Here is a 14454-nt window from a genome sequence, read left to right on the forward strand (position 1 = left end):
TTGTAACAATATCAGTCAGTTTTTTATTTTTTTGAAGAAATAATATATTTATTCAGCAAAGATGTGTTAAATTGATAAAAAAGTGATAGTAAACACTTAAATTGTGAGAAAAAAGCAGATATATACACTGCTGCTAAGTATGGGATTTGTAAGGTTTTTAATGCTTTTTAAAGGAGGTTTTTCTTCTCATTTAGGCTGTTTATTTTAATAAAAATACAGGAAAAAATGTTTTCTGTTTTAATTGTAGGTCGAAATGTTTAGAGAGTTAAGTCGAAAAGTTTCGAGAATAAAGTCGTCAAATGTGTCGAGAATAAAGAAGTCGAAATGTGTCGAGAATAAAGTCGTCGAAATGTGTCGAGAATAAAGTCGTCGAAATGTTGCGAGAATAAAGAAGTCGAAATGTTGCGAGAATAAAGAAGTCGAAATGTTGCGAGAATAAAGAAGTCGAAATGTGTCGAGAATAAAGAAGTCGAAATGTGTCGAGAATAAAGTCGTCGAAATGTGTCGAGAATAAAGTCGTCGAAATGTTGCGAGAATAAAGAAGTCGAAATGTTGCGAGAATAAAGAAGTCGAAATGTTGCGAGAATAAAGAAGTCGAAATGTTGCGAGAATAAAGAAGTCGAAATGTGTCGAGAATAAAGAATTCGAAATGTGTCGAGAATAAAGTCATCGAAATGTGTCGAGAATAAAGTCGTCGAAATGTGTCGAGAATAAAGTCGTCGAAATGCGTCTAGAATAAAGTCGTCGAAATGCGTCTAGAATAAAGTCGTCGAAATGTGTCGAGAATAAAGTCGTCGAAATGTGTCGAAAATGTGTCGAGAATAAAGTCGTCGAAATGTGTCGAGAATAAAGTCGTCGAAATGTGTCGAAAATGTGTCGAGAATAAAGTGGTCGAAATGTGTCGAGAATAAAGTCGTCGAAATGTGTCGAGATTAAGTCGTCGAAATGTGTCGAGAATAAAGTCGTCGAAAATGTGTCGAGAATAAAGTCGTCGAAATGTGTCGAGAATAAAGTCGTCGAAATGTGTCGAGAATAAAGTCGTCGAAATGTTTCGAGAATAAAGTCGTCAAAATGTGTCGAGAATAAAGTCGTCAAAATGTGTCTAGAATAAAGTCGTCGAAATGTGTCGAGAATAAAGTCGTCGAAATGTTTCGAGAATAAAGTCGTCGAAATGTTTCGAGAATAAAGTCGTCAAAATGTGTCGAGAATAAAGTCGTCGAAATGTGTCGAGAATAAAGTCGCCGAAATGTGTCGAGAATAAAGTCGTCGAAATGTGTCGAGAATAAAGTCGTCGAAATGTTTCGAGAATAAAGTCGTCAAAATGTGTCGAGAATAAAGTCGTCAAAATGTGTCTAGAATAAAGTCGTCGAAATGTTTCGAGAATAATGTCGTCGAAATGTGTCGAGAATAAAGAAGTCGAAATGTTGCGAGAATGACATTTTTTTTTTTTTAAATCATTCTCATTTTTTTTTTACACAAGTGCCTTAAACTTTTAACAGTACTGTAGCTTTGCAGATAGGTCTCTTGAAGCTTCTTGGAGATGTTGCCACAATTCTTCTGGATTTAGTCTGTCTCAGTTTGTTCTGTTTCTTCAAGTCATTCCAGACAGACTGGATGATAATGAAATCAGATCTCTGTGTGGAGTACTGGCTGTTGTCAGACTTCTTGTGCAAACAAAAATCTCACTGGATTATTACAATTAATGGCAAAATAATGTTTGGAAATGTAAGCTGATATTTCCTACTGATACACTACAGCAAAAGATAGAAATAACAGAATTTAAAACCTTTTTTTTAGCTGGTAAAAATACTAGTGTTCTAAAATTTTTGGCCACTGCTATATATTTTTATGTTGCATGTATATATGAAAGCATTGATCCATATTGATGCATTGTTACACCCCTAATGGAAACTTCTCTAATTCATGCATTGGTCCACTGGGCTTTGAATATGGGACCTGCAGATGTGTAGTTATGATGGGGAAACACTGACATCACATGCAGCATGCATGCTTATTTTTAACTCCATAATGAACGATCTAGGCCATTTCCAGCTCAATTTCCCGGGTCTGTCGTCCTCAGGCAAGCAGGAGAAGGAGGCGTTCAGCGAGCGCGACCGTGAGCTATTCCTGGAGATCTGCGGGGTGGAGCGGCTCTCTCAGCGTGTGACCACCGAAGCGCAGACCGAGAGCTACAGGCCTTGCCCCGCGGTGCAGACCCTGGTGCGGCAGCTCGTCCCCTACATCCAGAGGTTCATCTTCCACCACAGTGATTTCGCAGACGTGTACAGTGAGCTGAAGGAGAGTGGGATTGCTAAATGCATTCGCTCCCTGAGTTTTGGACAGGTAGGCTGGAGGCGCTTTCTCCAGAATGCAAACCCAACAAATTACAGACTGTTGCATCATGCTCTCTCACAGGAGAGGAAAACAAAAAAGTTTGTGGGTTTTTTTGCAGGTCGGAAAGCTGTATAACCATTATCGGCTCGAGGTGCCAGATGAGAACCCCATCTTTGAGAGCGAGGATGTTATATGTCTCCTAAAAGATAAAAAAGAGCTGTACATTCATAAAGATTACCTCACGGCCAAACTGGACATTTGCAGGTACAGCGTCTGCTAGTGAGATTTAGTAAATGTGGTGTAGGGATGGGCGATCCATATATGATGAATGAATGAATGATGCATTTATATAGCGCTTTAATTGTGTATTGCCGTACACCCAAAACGCTTTACAGTCAAATGGGGGGGGGGGATCTCTCCTCAACCCCGTCACTATACTGGGGCATTAGGACCCACATAGACCAAAGGGTGAGCACCCCCTGCTAGCCTCACTAACACCTCTTCCAACAGCAACCTAGTTTTCCCTGGAGGTCTCCCATCCAGGTACTGACCAGGCTCAGCCCTGCTATATCAATACTGAAAGTATTGATACTCAAATATGCAAAAGATTAGCCTGGAAGAAATCCAGACCCTAATCTATTAAGGTTAAGGCTCTGGCATCGAGCAATGAAAAGGGCCTAACTCTAATACACGCCAACTGATAGATTAAACTCTTGCCGTATCCATTCGGCAAAACAGCAAAGACGTCCTTCTTGCAAAGGAACGATTCGAGCACGGTTTTCTGTTCCTCTTTTAAACGAAAAGCCAAATCTAGCTCGTTCATTGTAACGGCCAAAGCCGTTTCAAACAACTGGTGTTCATCTATAGCCATCTTTCAATGTTTACTAAATGATTCCGGATGTCGCAGCGCTGTCGTCATTAGCTTAGCTCGCCTCTGGCCCGCCTACATCAGATACACCGATTTGATTGGTTCCCAGAACTGCTTACGTAATGCAGTAACGTGCAACAATGCTCAATGCCAGAGTGTCTTGCAGAGACAATTCAAATTGTGCTGTCGCGAGACCTCTGGATTTCCAGGGTAGCAAAAGATACTTATATACTTAAAAAAAATAGTGGTTTTTTTTTTTCAACCAGTGATTTAATTTAACAAGAAATTTAATGCAAACAGAATGCTTATCTGAATACATAATATGAAGATATCTGAACACATAATATGGATTCTTTAGATTGAGTTATTTTGCCATAAACAAATTGCTTTGATATTTTTATAAATCTATATAAACATGCAATCTATATATACATTTAAAATGTAAAATTCAAATTGGTTTAAAATTGTCATTACTTAAAAAATAATTAAACTGCACAAACTATGTACAATCTGAATATTTTTGGGGAAGTTGCATTTAAACTTTAAAATTTAAATTGGTTTAAAATTGTAATTACTTAATAAACTAAACTACACTACATTAAAATTAAATTAAAAATATATATATATTACAAATTATGTGCAATTACTAATTATTCTTTTTTTTTGTTAAACTTTAACCATCTAAATATTTTTGGGGAAATTGTATTAAAAATGTAATGTTTTAATTGGTTAATTACTTAATTTTAATTGGTTAATTACTAAACTAAAATAAAACAAACTATGTACTTTTTTGTTGTTACATTTTAACCATCTGAATATTTTTGGGGAAGTTGCATATCACATGTAAATTGTCATTACTTAATAAACTAAACTAAAACTAAATTTTTTCTTGAATTTTAACTTCTGAATATCTGAATAACTATCTGAATATTTTTGGGGCATTTAAACTGTAAAATTTAAATTGGTGTTATGTGCAATTACTTTTTTTGTTGCTGTTAAATTTTAACCATCTAAATATTTTTTAGGAAATTGTATTTAAAATGTAAAATTTAAATTGGTTTAAAATTGTCATTACATAATAAACTACACTACACTACACAACACTAAAATACATTTAAAATAAACTAAAATAAAATATTAAACTGCACAAAGTATGTACAATTTAAGTTTTTTTTGTTATTAAATTTGAACAATCTGAATATTTTTGGGGATGTAAATGTAAAATTTTAAATTGTTTTAAAATTGTCTTTACTTGATAAATTAAAATAAAATAAAATAAATTAATTAAATATAAAAAAAATATTTAACTGTACAAACTGTGTACAATTTCAGTTTTTTTACTAGATGTAAATATTTGTTTAAGAGTTAAATTAATTAAACTAAATCATTCACTGTCAGAACAAAAATGTTTTACTACAGTGACCAAACTATAGTATTTGTAGTAAACCTGCAGTAACCTCAAATTTACCATGGTTAACATTACAGTAACCATATTTCAATCATGTGTAATCAAAAACATAATCTAATAATTTTAATAATAAAATATATATTATATAGTAATTCAGTAATGTTGAATGTTAATTCTTAAAGTTACATTTCCCTGCAGTTTTCTGCCAAAATAAAAGCTCTATGGTTTAATGTTTGAAAGCATAGAAAAAAAGCAACAACCATAAATAATATTGTAATTGTACTATTGCATATAATAGTAATAATAATAATAACAACTGATATTATCATTAAATAAATGAAATTATTAAATACTTTACAGCTCAGTTGTATTATAGTGAATAGTATTTCTTTATTGACTTTTTATAATTTGATATTATAATAATAATAATATATATATAATCAGTATGAGTAACAAAGTATCTGTATTGTATGGCAAATAAAATAATTGGTATCGCCCATCCATGATGTGATGCTTCTCTAGACTCTTGTTCATGGCTCGTCTGTCTGTGTATTATTGCAGAGAGCTGGTGAAACTGTTCACCACGGACAAGAGCTTTGCCAAAGAGCTGGAGCGCTTCTTCCAGGGCCTTGTGACGTGTGTAAATGTGAGTATAGAGTTTAAATCAGAGTCCGGACGTGATTAAAATGAGCCTTCGGGCTGTCTGAGGAACAACATCAGCATATTCACACACACATAAGCAATGCTAGCTGATTCTCCAAGGTGACTCTGTCCTTGCTTTCAAAAACAAGATTTAGTGATTGAGAGCTCAGACTGGAAACACTAAATGCTGCCTCTTTAGTGGATTGCTAGACTGTACATTGTTAATGCTGGTCTGTTGGGGCGTACAAGGGTTTTCTCTCACCTGGTGTGATTGAGACACTCATTGCGATGAGCGTCAGGCCAGTGTTCACACAGGTGCATGAGTGAGTCATCTGATCGTGACTCCAGAGATCATAGAGAAGAGCTGTGCCAGGTGTATGCAGAGTTTAACACATTTGATTAATTATTAAAAAAATAGCATGTTAAAATAAATTTAATTGTGCTCCATGAGCCATACATAAATTCCCTAAGTTCATTTTCTGGTAGTTAATTGTACATTTTAAATTAAAATGTTAATTTTAAATTAATTTTAAATAAATAAATATTAAACTGCATGAACTATGTTCAATTTATTTTTTGTTATTAAATTAAAGATTTTTAGACTTAATTCTTTTCTTTTTTGGTTTTGTTTTTTGTGTGACAATACGGATTGAATAATGAATAGGTGAAATATAAGATTAATACCTTCCACAATGCCCTCATTCATATTAACTCAGATGGACAGAAAAAAAAACTAAATAAATAAAGAACAAGTGAAATACAATAGATATAATTAACCAATATTATTTAAAATATTAATATAATATTTTCTTTTCTTTTATTTATTCATTTTTTAACAATCTTAATATTTTTGGGGAAGTTGGTTTGAAATTGTCATTACTTATAAAATAAAATATAATTGTTTTATTAAAATAAAAAAATAAAATAAAATGGTAAACTGCTGAAACTATGTACAATTTTATTTATTTATTTAATAATATTATTATTATTTTAACCATCTAAATATTTTTGGGGAAGTTGCATTTAAAATGTACAAATTAAATTGGTTTAAAGTTGTCATTACTAAAAATGAAATACATGTACAAATAAATAATTAATTAATTTTAAATTGCATATATATTAATTATAATATATTAATATTATAATAAACTTTTGCAGTAAACAAACTGAAATTGTACATTTTATTTTAATTTATTTAATATTAAAAGTTCAAATGGATCATGTTGTTTTTGCATGTTGTTAATAGAAATTATTTACTGCTAGAATAAAAATGTTTTAATGTAGTTCAGCTGCAGTATTTGTAGTCCATCAGTAACCATAAATTTACCATGGTTAACAGTACAGTAAACATAATTTAACCATGTGTAAACAAAAATAATCTGATCAAAATATATATATATATATGTATGTGTGTGTGTGTGTGTGTGTGTGTGTGTGTGTGTGTGTGTGTATATATACACATAAATATGTGACCATGTACCACAAAACCAATCAGTAAGGTTTGTAAAAAAGCTTTCCATTGATGTATGGTTGATCATGATAGGACAATATTTGGCCAAGATGCAACTATTTGAAAATCTGAGGATGCCAAAAAAAATTTTTTTTAATTAAACATGATCTTTACTTAATGTCCTAATGATTTTTTGCATAAAAGAAAAATCTGTAATTCCGACCCATACAATGTATTATTGCCTATTGCTACAGATATAGCCATGCTACTTTTGTGGTCCAGGGTCACATTAAAAGAACCTTAAAAATTGAAATAAAAAATTTTGTTTGCAAACCTTACTCATATCCATTTAATTACAAAACAATGAAATGCTTCCATTACATGATGTTATGTGACTTGTTTTGCTGTAACCCAGGACCAAGCCAGTTTAAAGAGATATCTGGACAGAGAAAATGCTCGAGAACTCCCTGCAAATGAGGAACCATGGGAGGTGCCGGCACCAGTGGAAGTAAAAGCAGAAACCATCAGTAAGCATCTCTCTCTTTGTGTCCCCGAACTGAGGCAATGGTGAGGTAAAGACAGTAAGTTCAGCTGTTCTCACTCACAGAGCTCTGAACGCATCGCCTGCACAGCTGCGTTTGATCCCTTTGATTTCTCCTCCAGTTTAATCTGCGCCGCTCGCCCTCATTTCATCGCTTCTCTCACACGCGCACGCACGCATAGTGCACATATGCTAATGGGGGTTTGTTCACTGACATGAAAGCGCAGCTGTTGCCAGGGCGAGGGGAAGAGCTGTCAGCGCTCAGCTGCACATCAGCATTAATAACCACTGTGCAGTGACAAAAACACACCATTTGTGTTTCATATACCTACATGGGTCAGTTTTTGTGATGTGACATTCATCTGTTCGGCTGTAATTGTGCTGCGTATGTTTGCAGTGTCATCTCTGATCCGGCCGTCAGGAGCCGTGCAAGAGGAGGAAGCTCAGATGCAGCACAATAAAGAGGACCGACTGGTTTGCTGGCCACCGAAAGCCTCTCTCAGTAGAACAGGTGGCAGCAGTTCAGGTACAGACTGCCGATGGAGACTAATGAATATGTTGAGAGCATTGGCTGTTGCATAAGACCTGAGATTTCGAGTCGTAATAGGTAGACAGGACAATTAATCACACTATATTTGGATGTTTTAAAGGAGAAGTTCACTTCCAGAACAAAAAATTATAGATAATGTACTCACCCCCTTGTCATCCAAGATGTTCATGTCTTTCTTTCTTCAGTCCTAAAGAAATAGTTTTTTTCAGGAAAACATTTCAGGATTTTTCTCCAATACAGTGGACTTCTATGGTGCCCTGAGTTTGAACTTCCAAAAAGCAGTTTAAATGCAGCTTCTAACAATCCCAAATGCAGTTGTAAACGATCCTAGCCGAGGAAGAAGGGTCTTATCTAGCGAAACAATTGGTTATTTTTATTATAAAAAAAAAAATACAATTAATATGTTTTAACCTCAAACGCTTGTTTTGTCTTGCTCTGCCTGAACTGTGTTTTACCCTGTTTAAGACAGTTGAAAACTTCCCATCTTATTTTTTCCCTCAACTTTAAAATCAGTCTACATAGCTGTTTTATCTTTTTTGTTAAGGGTATTTGATCATCTTTGCACGTTCACTTTGCAAACACTGGGTCAGTACTTCTGCAGTGATGTAGGATGATTTAGAAATGATTATTAAGGTTAAAGGAGAAAATTAGATGGGAGTTTTTCAACAAACTATAACTGTCTTGAACAGGAAAAAACAGAGTTCAGGCAGAGCAAGACAAGGCAAGCATTTGAGGTTAAAAAAGTATGTAAATTGAAAAAAAAAAAAAAATAACAGATCGTTTCACTAGATAAGACCCTTCTTCATCGGCTGGGATCATTAAGAGCCCTCTAAAGCTGCATTTTGGAAGTTCAAATTCAGGGGCACCATAGAAGTCCACAATATGGAGAAAAATCCTGAAATGTTTTCCTCAAAAAACATCTTAGATGACAAGAGGGTGAGTACATTATCTGTAAATTTTGTTCTGGAAGTGAACTTCTCCTTTAATATTACCTTTTCATTTGCCAAATTAGCAGCTTTGTCAATGCATGATACACAAAATCAACTGCATAGAGTCAGAGAAAGTCACAATTACCTTTTTTTTAAAATTCTAATCACATCTTAAATATTGTGTGGTGTGTTTTGTAGGGTCAGGCAGTCAGGCTGTTGAGGAGGTGATGAAGATGTGGCCTCCTCCTGCTCCTCCCGCTGCTCTGGGTCCAGTGACGGGTCACTCAGGCTCTGGAGTCGAGAGGAGTTTGTCCAACATCAGCGTCCATCAGAGAAATGCAGAACCTTCACTGCACACAGATCCAAGAGCTCAACATGAACAGGGTCCCAGACTGAGCAGCGTTTTGTCACGAGCCACAGGTCAGTCCTATTATTCAAACAGCAGGATCAATGTGGAAGGGCTGGCCCCTAAAAATTGAAAATACACTACCAGTCATAAGTTTTTGAACAGTAAGCTTTTTAATGTCTTTGCTCACCAGGTTTGCATTTATTTGATCCAAAGTACAGCAAAAAACAGCAAAATTCTGAAATATTTTTACTATTTAAAAAAAACTGTTTTCTATTTGAATATATTTTAAAATGTATTTTATTCTTGTGATTTCAAAGTTAAATTTTCAGCATCATTACTCCAGTCTTCAGTGTAACATTATTCTTTGGAAATCATTCTAATATGCTGATTTGTTCAAGAAACTTTTTTTTTATTATTATTATCAATATTTAAAACAGTTAGAATAGTAAAATCCAAAGATCAGCATTTATCTGAAATGAAAAGCTTAAGTAAAATACACTATACCATTTAAACGCTTGGAGTAAGTATAGTTGTGTGAAATAAATTATAGAAATTAATACTTTGTTAGCAAGGATGCTATAAATTGTGATGATAAAGACTTTTATAATGTTACAAAAGATTTTTATTTCAGAAAAATGCTGTTCTTCTGAACTTTCTATTCATCAAAGAAACCTAAAAAATATTGCTCAGCTGTTTTCAGCATAATAATAAAAAATGTTTTTGAGCAGCAAATCAGAATATTAGAATGATTTCTGAAGGATCATGTGACTGGAGTAATGATGCTAAAAATTCAGCTTTAAAATCACAGGAATAAATTACATGTTAAAATACGTTCAAATAGAAAATAGTTCTTTTAAATAGTAAAAATGTTTCAAAAATGTACTTATTTTGCAGTTTTTTGGATCAAATAAATGCAGGCTTGGTGAGCAAAGAGACTTTGCCATTCTAAATTCTTGGCAAATTCTAGCCATTCAGATTGAATACATTTACAACTAATACACATTAAATATCTAGTAAAAAAAAATTTGTACTGAACAGGAAAAATATTGAATTACTAAAATTAAATACTTTGTTTACTTGCATGTTGTGATAATAAATTGACATCAGAAAATTGTTGAACATGAATAAAGAATCAACTTAATCTCAAGGGGACTTCAGAATAGTATTTAATGTTAGAGGGGTTTGGAAATCCCAGTTTTAGCTCCATGTAAATGTGTGTTTGCTCATTCAGAGCGGAGGGAAGAGGCTGCTATCCAGGATGTTCAGTCTGTGGTCAGTCTTCAGCATCCTGTGAAACCAAACGCAGCTATGGATGAAGGAGACGAAACTACATTGGACAAAACCGACCCGCAGCCAACAACAGCAGATGATCAACACTTGACACCACCGCCATCACAGCAGTATGTTTTATCACTATTGGATTTGTTACTCGTATTGTTGCTTGCTTTTTATTTCATTTCAACTAGGGCTGCTGATTTAACCCCATAATTTGGTGTGAATATTTATCGAAAAAATAATGGGTTAAAATGATTAAAGGCATTTAATGCAGTGCCCCGTCCAGACCTGTCCATCATCTTACATTGACGCGGTTGCTGATAAACATGATGTGGGATGACTGACAGTGATGAAGCCTATTAGAATGCAATTATATCATTTGATATATATTTATATCATATTAAAGAGTGCTATTTTTCCTCAATATCTGCGCCATTGCAAATGCAATATTGATTTATACAACAGTTCAGTAAACAACTAATACTGTCCTACATTTTAGAATCAATATTGTTTTAATTTTGTCTACAAAAATATTTCCAATCAAAGCCACAGCAGAGCTGTTGAGACTCTGAGCAACACCCAGCAGTGATTTGTTACTGAATGAATCCACAGTTTTGAACAAATCGTTCATAAAGATTTATTTCATTTATTTTTTAAATTAATCAGACGTTTTAGTTGAGTGAATGATTCAGTGGTTCACTCATTAAGACATTGTCAATTAAATTGAAATTTTAAATTAAATAATTTAAATTTTAAATTATTAAATTTTTGAATTATTTTAAATTTAAAAATTAAAAATCGTTCATATTTTAACGGTTTCCCCAGAATGTGTCTGTAAAGCTCAAAATACCTCACAGATCATTTATTACATTATTTTGAAAATGCACATTTTGAGTGGAAGCAGAAACACGCTGTTTTCATGCATGTCTTTTTAAATGCAAATAAGCTGCTGCTCCATGCCCCTTTTTCCAGAACAGAGCTCTACTTTTACTGCTCAAAAAGTCACTGTCACACGGCATTTGAGCACTAAGCTAGTTCTCTTTCATGTTTTATAGCGCTTAAACCATCTAATACACACAAGTTTGTTAAACACACACAGGAGTTACAAAAACAGTCAGTTATGTCTGTGGAGATAAACAGCTGAGAATGAAAATGCATGTTTATATTTAATCTGTATGGCAGGAGCGTAATATACAATAAAAATAAATTAATGCTCTCTTGTCTCCTCTGAGGCTGGGACTCTTAATAGTGTTCTGTGCAGCCAAAGAAGAACAGTTAGCATGCTTTTGCCGTGGGTGGAAATGTGCAGGGGGAGCGAAATCTGACGCTTTATTTTTCACAGAGGAAGGCTTACCATAGCAAATTTACTGGGTTGTCCTTTTTCAAGTTTTCTGGGTTGTTAGATATACTGGGGAGTGGGGACATGATTATAGCACTTAAACACAGAAAAAGTCTGATTTTCATGATGTGTCACCTTTAGTATTGATGCTCATTTATTGTCAATTTTTTTATGCAATGCTGAATCAAAATATTGCTTTCTAAAGCTACAAGTCTGTTCAATGCTTTTCTCATTTAACACAATATTGACTTTAAGGGTGCTTTCACATCTGTAGCTTGACTTCCCTGTTCTAAAACAGGGATTAAAATTATTACAATGTTGCATGTTGCAAAGGTTCTAAACGAACCAAATGTGTAATTTTACGGGATTCCACTTAGCTGTCATTCCTCAGGATGGAACAACAACAGCTTTGCGGGCTTATTGTTGCATTTTTTTGTAGCTGTCGTTATATTAATTTATTATTTTGAGCAGGAGGCTGAGGATTCATTGCAAAAATGTTTTTAAAATGCATCTACTACAAAGAGAGCAATAAGACGGCATTATAAAATGAAAAGGCATGCTTTGATTTTGAATAGGGAAGATGTGTAAACGCACAGACGTTCACAGGTTCATTTTAAGAGGTATTAGTAAAACAACAAAGCTACTGCTTTGTTGTTTTACTAATACTGCTATATTGTGATATAGTCTGGTTAGTTGGTCCATTGGATCGGATTGCTTTCTCACGACAACCGAACCGCTTTAGAGTTTGTTTTCAATCGAGCCGAGACCACCTCGTTCAGGCGATCACTGCAAAAAATCCTTTTCTTACTTAAATTTTTTGTCTTGTTTCCAGTCAAAATATCAAAAAATTCTTAAATCATGAAGGATTTTCTAAAAATTCTTAAATCATTAAGGATTTTCTAGATGAGTAAAAATTATTTTCTTTGATAATATTATTTAGTTGATATGCAGTTAATTAATCAACATATTGTCTAAGCAGGTAGATTAGACATATGAATCGCTTGACCAACCATATCATTTCTAAATGATTTCTCTTCTTTTCAGAAGCCAAAATCCAGCCCAGGCCCCAGAGATCGTGTTGAGCCAGTTCCAGGGAGCTGAAGCCCTGAGGCGTCCGACCATGACTCTGGACAGCGCCGTCTGGAACAAAGCCCCGGTTTCAGAGGACGTGCTAGAGGATCTGGCACTGGATTGCACCATGCCTCAAACCCTGGTTCTGTCCAACGACAAAGAAGACACGGCCTGCATTGGACAGTGGGGAGAGCAGCTGGTTCACTCCTTCCTCACGCACTGGAAAGACAACGGCGGCCCAAGTCAAATCACCTGGTTCAACGAGAAGGGAGAAAGCGGCCGTGCGTGCGACTTCAAGCTGACCTTCACAAATAATGGCAGCACGCAAGAAGTCTTTGTGGAGGTGAAGACAACAGTCAAGCGAGATCGACACTTCATCCACATGTCTGCGAACGAGCTGGATTTGGCCCTGAAGGAGAAAGAGCGATATCACATTTATCGAGTGTACGGCGCTGGAGACCTGCAGCACGTTCGTCTCTGTCGCATCAAGAATCTCGCGCAGCATCTGCATTCCAAGTCTCTGGAGTTGTTTTTATTTGTGTAGCCCTCTTATAACATGTCTGATTCATGTTAGATGTCCAATTCTACCTGTTTGCACTTGATTCTGTTCTGTGTTTTTTTAACTCTACTGATACTGTTTCTACTGATATGTGACATTGCACAATTTTAGTGGCCAGTTATAGTTAAACGTTTTAAGGAATCAACATTTTCTCTTTTCACTTGTTTGGTAATATATTCAAAGCACAGGTTTTGCATTGATTCTTTTATAAACTACCTTAAAAGTGTTCCGTAACTTTTTGGATTGTCATAACCAGTTCAGTAAATAAATGAAATGTTCGGAAAATGGCTTCGGAATGGGTTGACTATTAGGTTTTTATTATTTTTTTCCAAGTGACATTTTTCTGAAGCATGTTAGTTTGTTTAACTCATTTAAACGTTAATACTAGTATCAGATGGTCCAGAGAACATTCAAAAGTAACTATTAAGTTTGTCTAAAATTAGTAAATGCAACATTCCCTTATACAGTTGAGGTCAGAATTTTACATCCCCTTTCAGAATCTGCATTATTTGACCAAAATAAGAGGGATCATACAAAGTGCATGGTATTGTTTATTTAGTACTGACCTGAATAAGATATTTCAGATAAAAGATGTTTGCATATAGTCCACAAGTGTTGTTCATGAGTTCCTTGTTTGTTCTAAACAGTTAAACTGCCTGCTGTTCTTCAGAAAATTCTTTCAGGTCCCATAAATTCTATGGTTTTTCAGCATTTTTGTGTATTTGAACCCTTTCCAATGGCTGTATGATTTTGAGATCCATCTTTTCACACTGAGGACAACTGAGGGACTCATGTGCAACTATTACAGAAGGTTCAAACACTCACTGATGCTTCAGACGAAAAAAACATGCATTAAGAGCCGGGGGTGAAAACTTTTTGAATTTGAAGATCAGGGTAAACATAACTTATTTTGTCTTCTGGGAAACATGGAACTATCCTCTGTAGCCTCTGAACGGCAGTACTAAATTAAAAAAAAAAAAAGATTTTTAGGCAAAATAAGAAAAATGTACACATCTTCATCTGTTCAAAAGTTTTCACCCCTGACTCTTAATGCATCATGTTTCCTTCTGGAGCATCAGTGAGTGTTTGAACCTTCTGTAATAGTTGCATATGAGTCCCTCAGTTGTCCTCAGTGTGAA

At 34.7% G+C, this 14454-nt stretch overlaps 2 protein-coding genes across 4 annotated transcripts in view; one reads left to right on the top strand and one right to left on the bottom strand.

The window, feature by feature from the left end:
* LOC141298280 (uncharacterized) overlaps nucleotides 1-14107 on the top strand; it is a 71748-nt gene extending 57641 nt beyond the window's left edge. The window contains exons 29-36 of the mRNA XM_073828790.1: nucleotides 2081-2343; nucleotides 2453-2598; nucleotides 5172-5256; nucleotides 7118-7229; nucleotides 7641-7769; nucleotides 8921-9142; nucleotides 10303-10471; nucleotides 12730-14107. Coding sequence (XP_073684891.1) covers nucleotides 2081-2343; nucleotides 2453-2598; nucleotides 5172-5256; nucleotides 7118-7229; nucleotides 7641-7769; nucleotides 8921-9142; nucleotides 10303-10471; nucleotides 12730-13300 — 1697 coding nt within the window. The 3' untranslated portion in view covers nucleotides 13301-14107. The remainder of the gene's footprint in view (nucleotides 1-2080; nucleotides 2344-2452; nucleotides 2599-5171; nucleotides 5257-7117; nucleotides 7230-7640; nucleotides 7770-8920; nucleotides 9143-10302; nucleotides 10472-12729) is intronic.
* abcc3 (ATP-binding cassette, sub-family C (CFTR/MRP), member 3) overlaps nucleotides 1-14454 on the bottom strand; it is a 399896-nt gene that overhangs the window by 220557 nt on the left and 164885 nt on the right. The gene's annotated exons all lie outside the window — the stretch shown is intronic.

This window comes from Garra rufa, chromosome 22, assembly GCF_049309525.1.
Source record: "Garra rufa chromosome 22, GarRuf1.0, whole genome shotgun sequence".
NCBI lineage: Eukaryota > Metazoa > Chordata > Actinopteri > Cypriniformes > Cyprinidae > Garra > Garra rufa.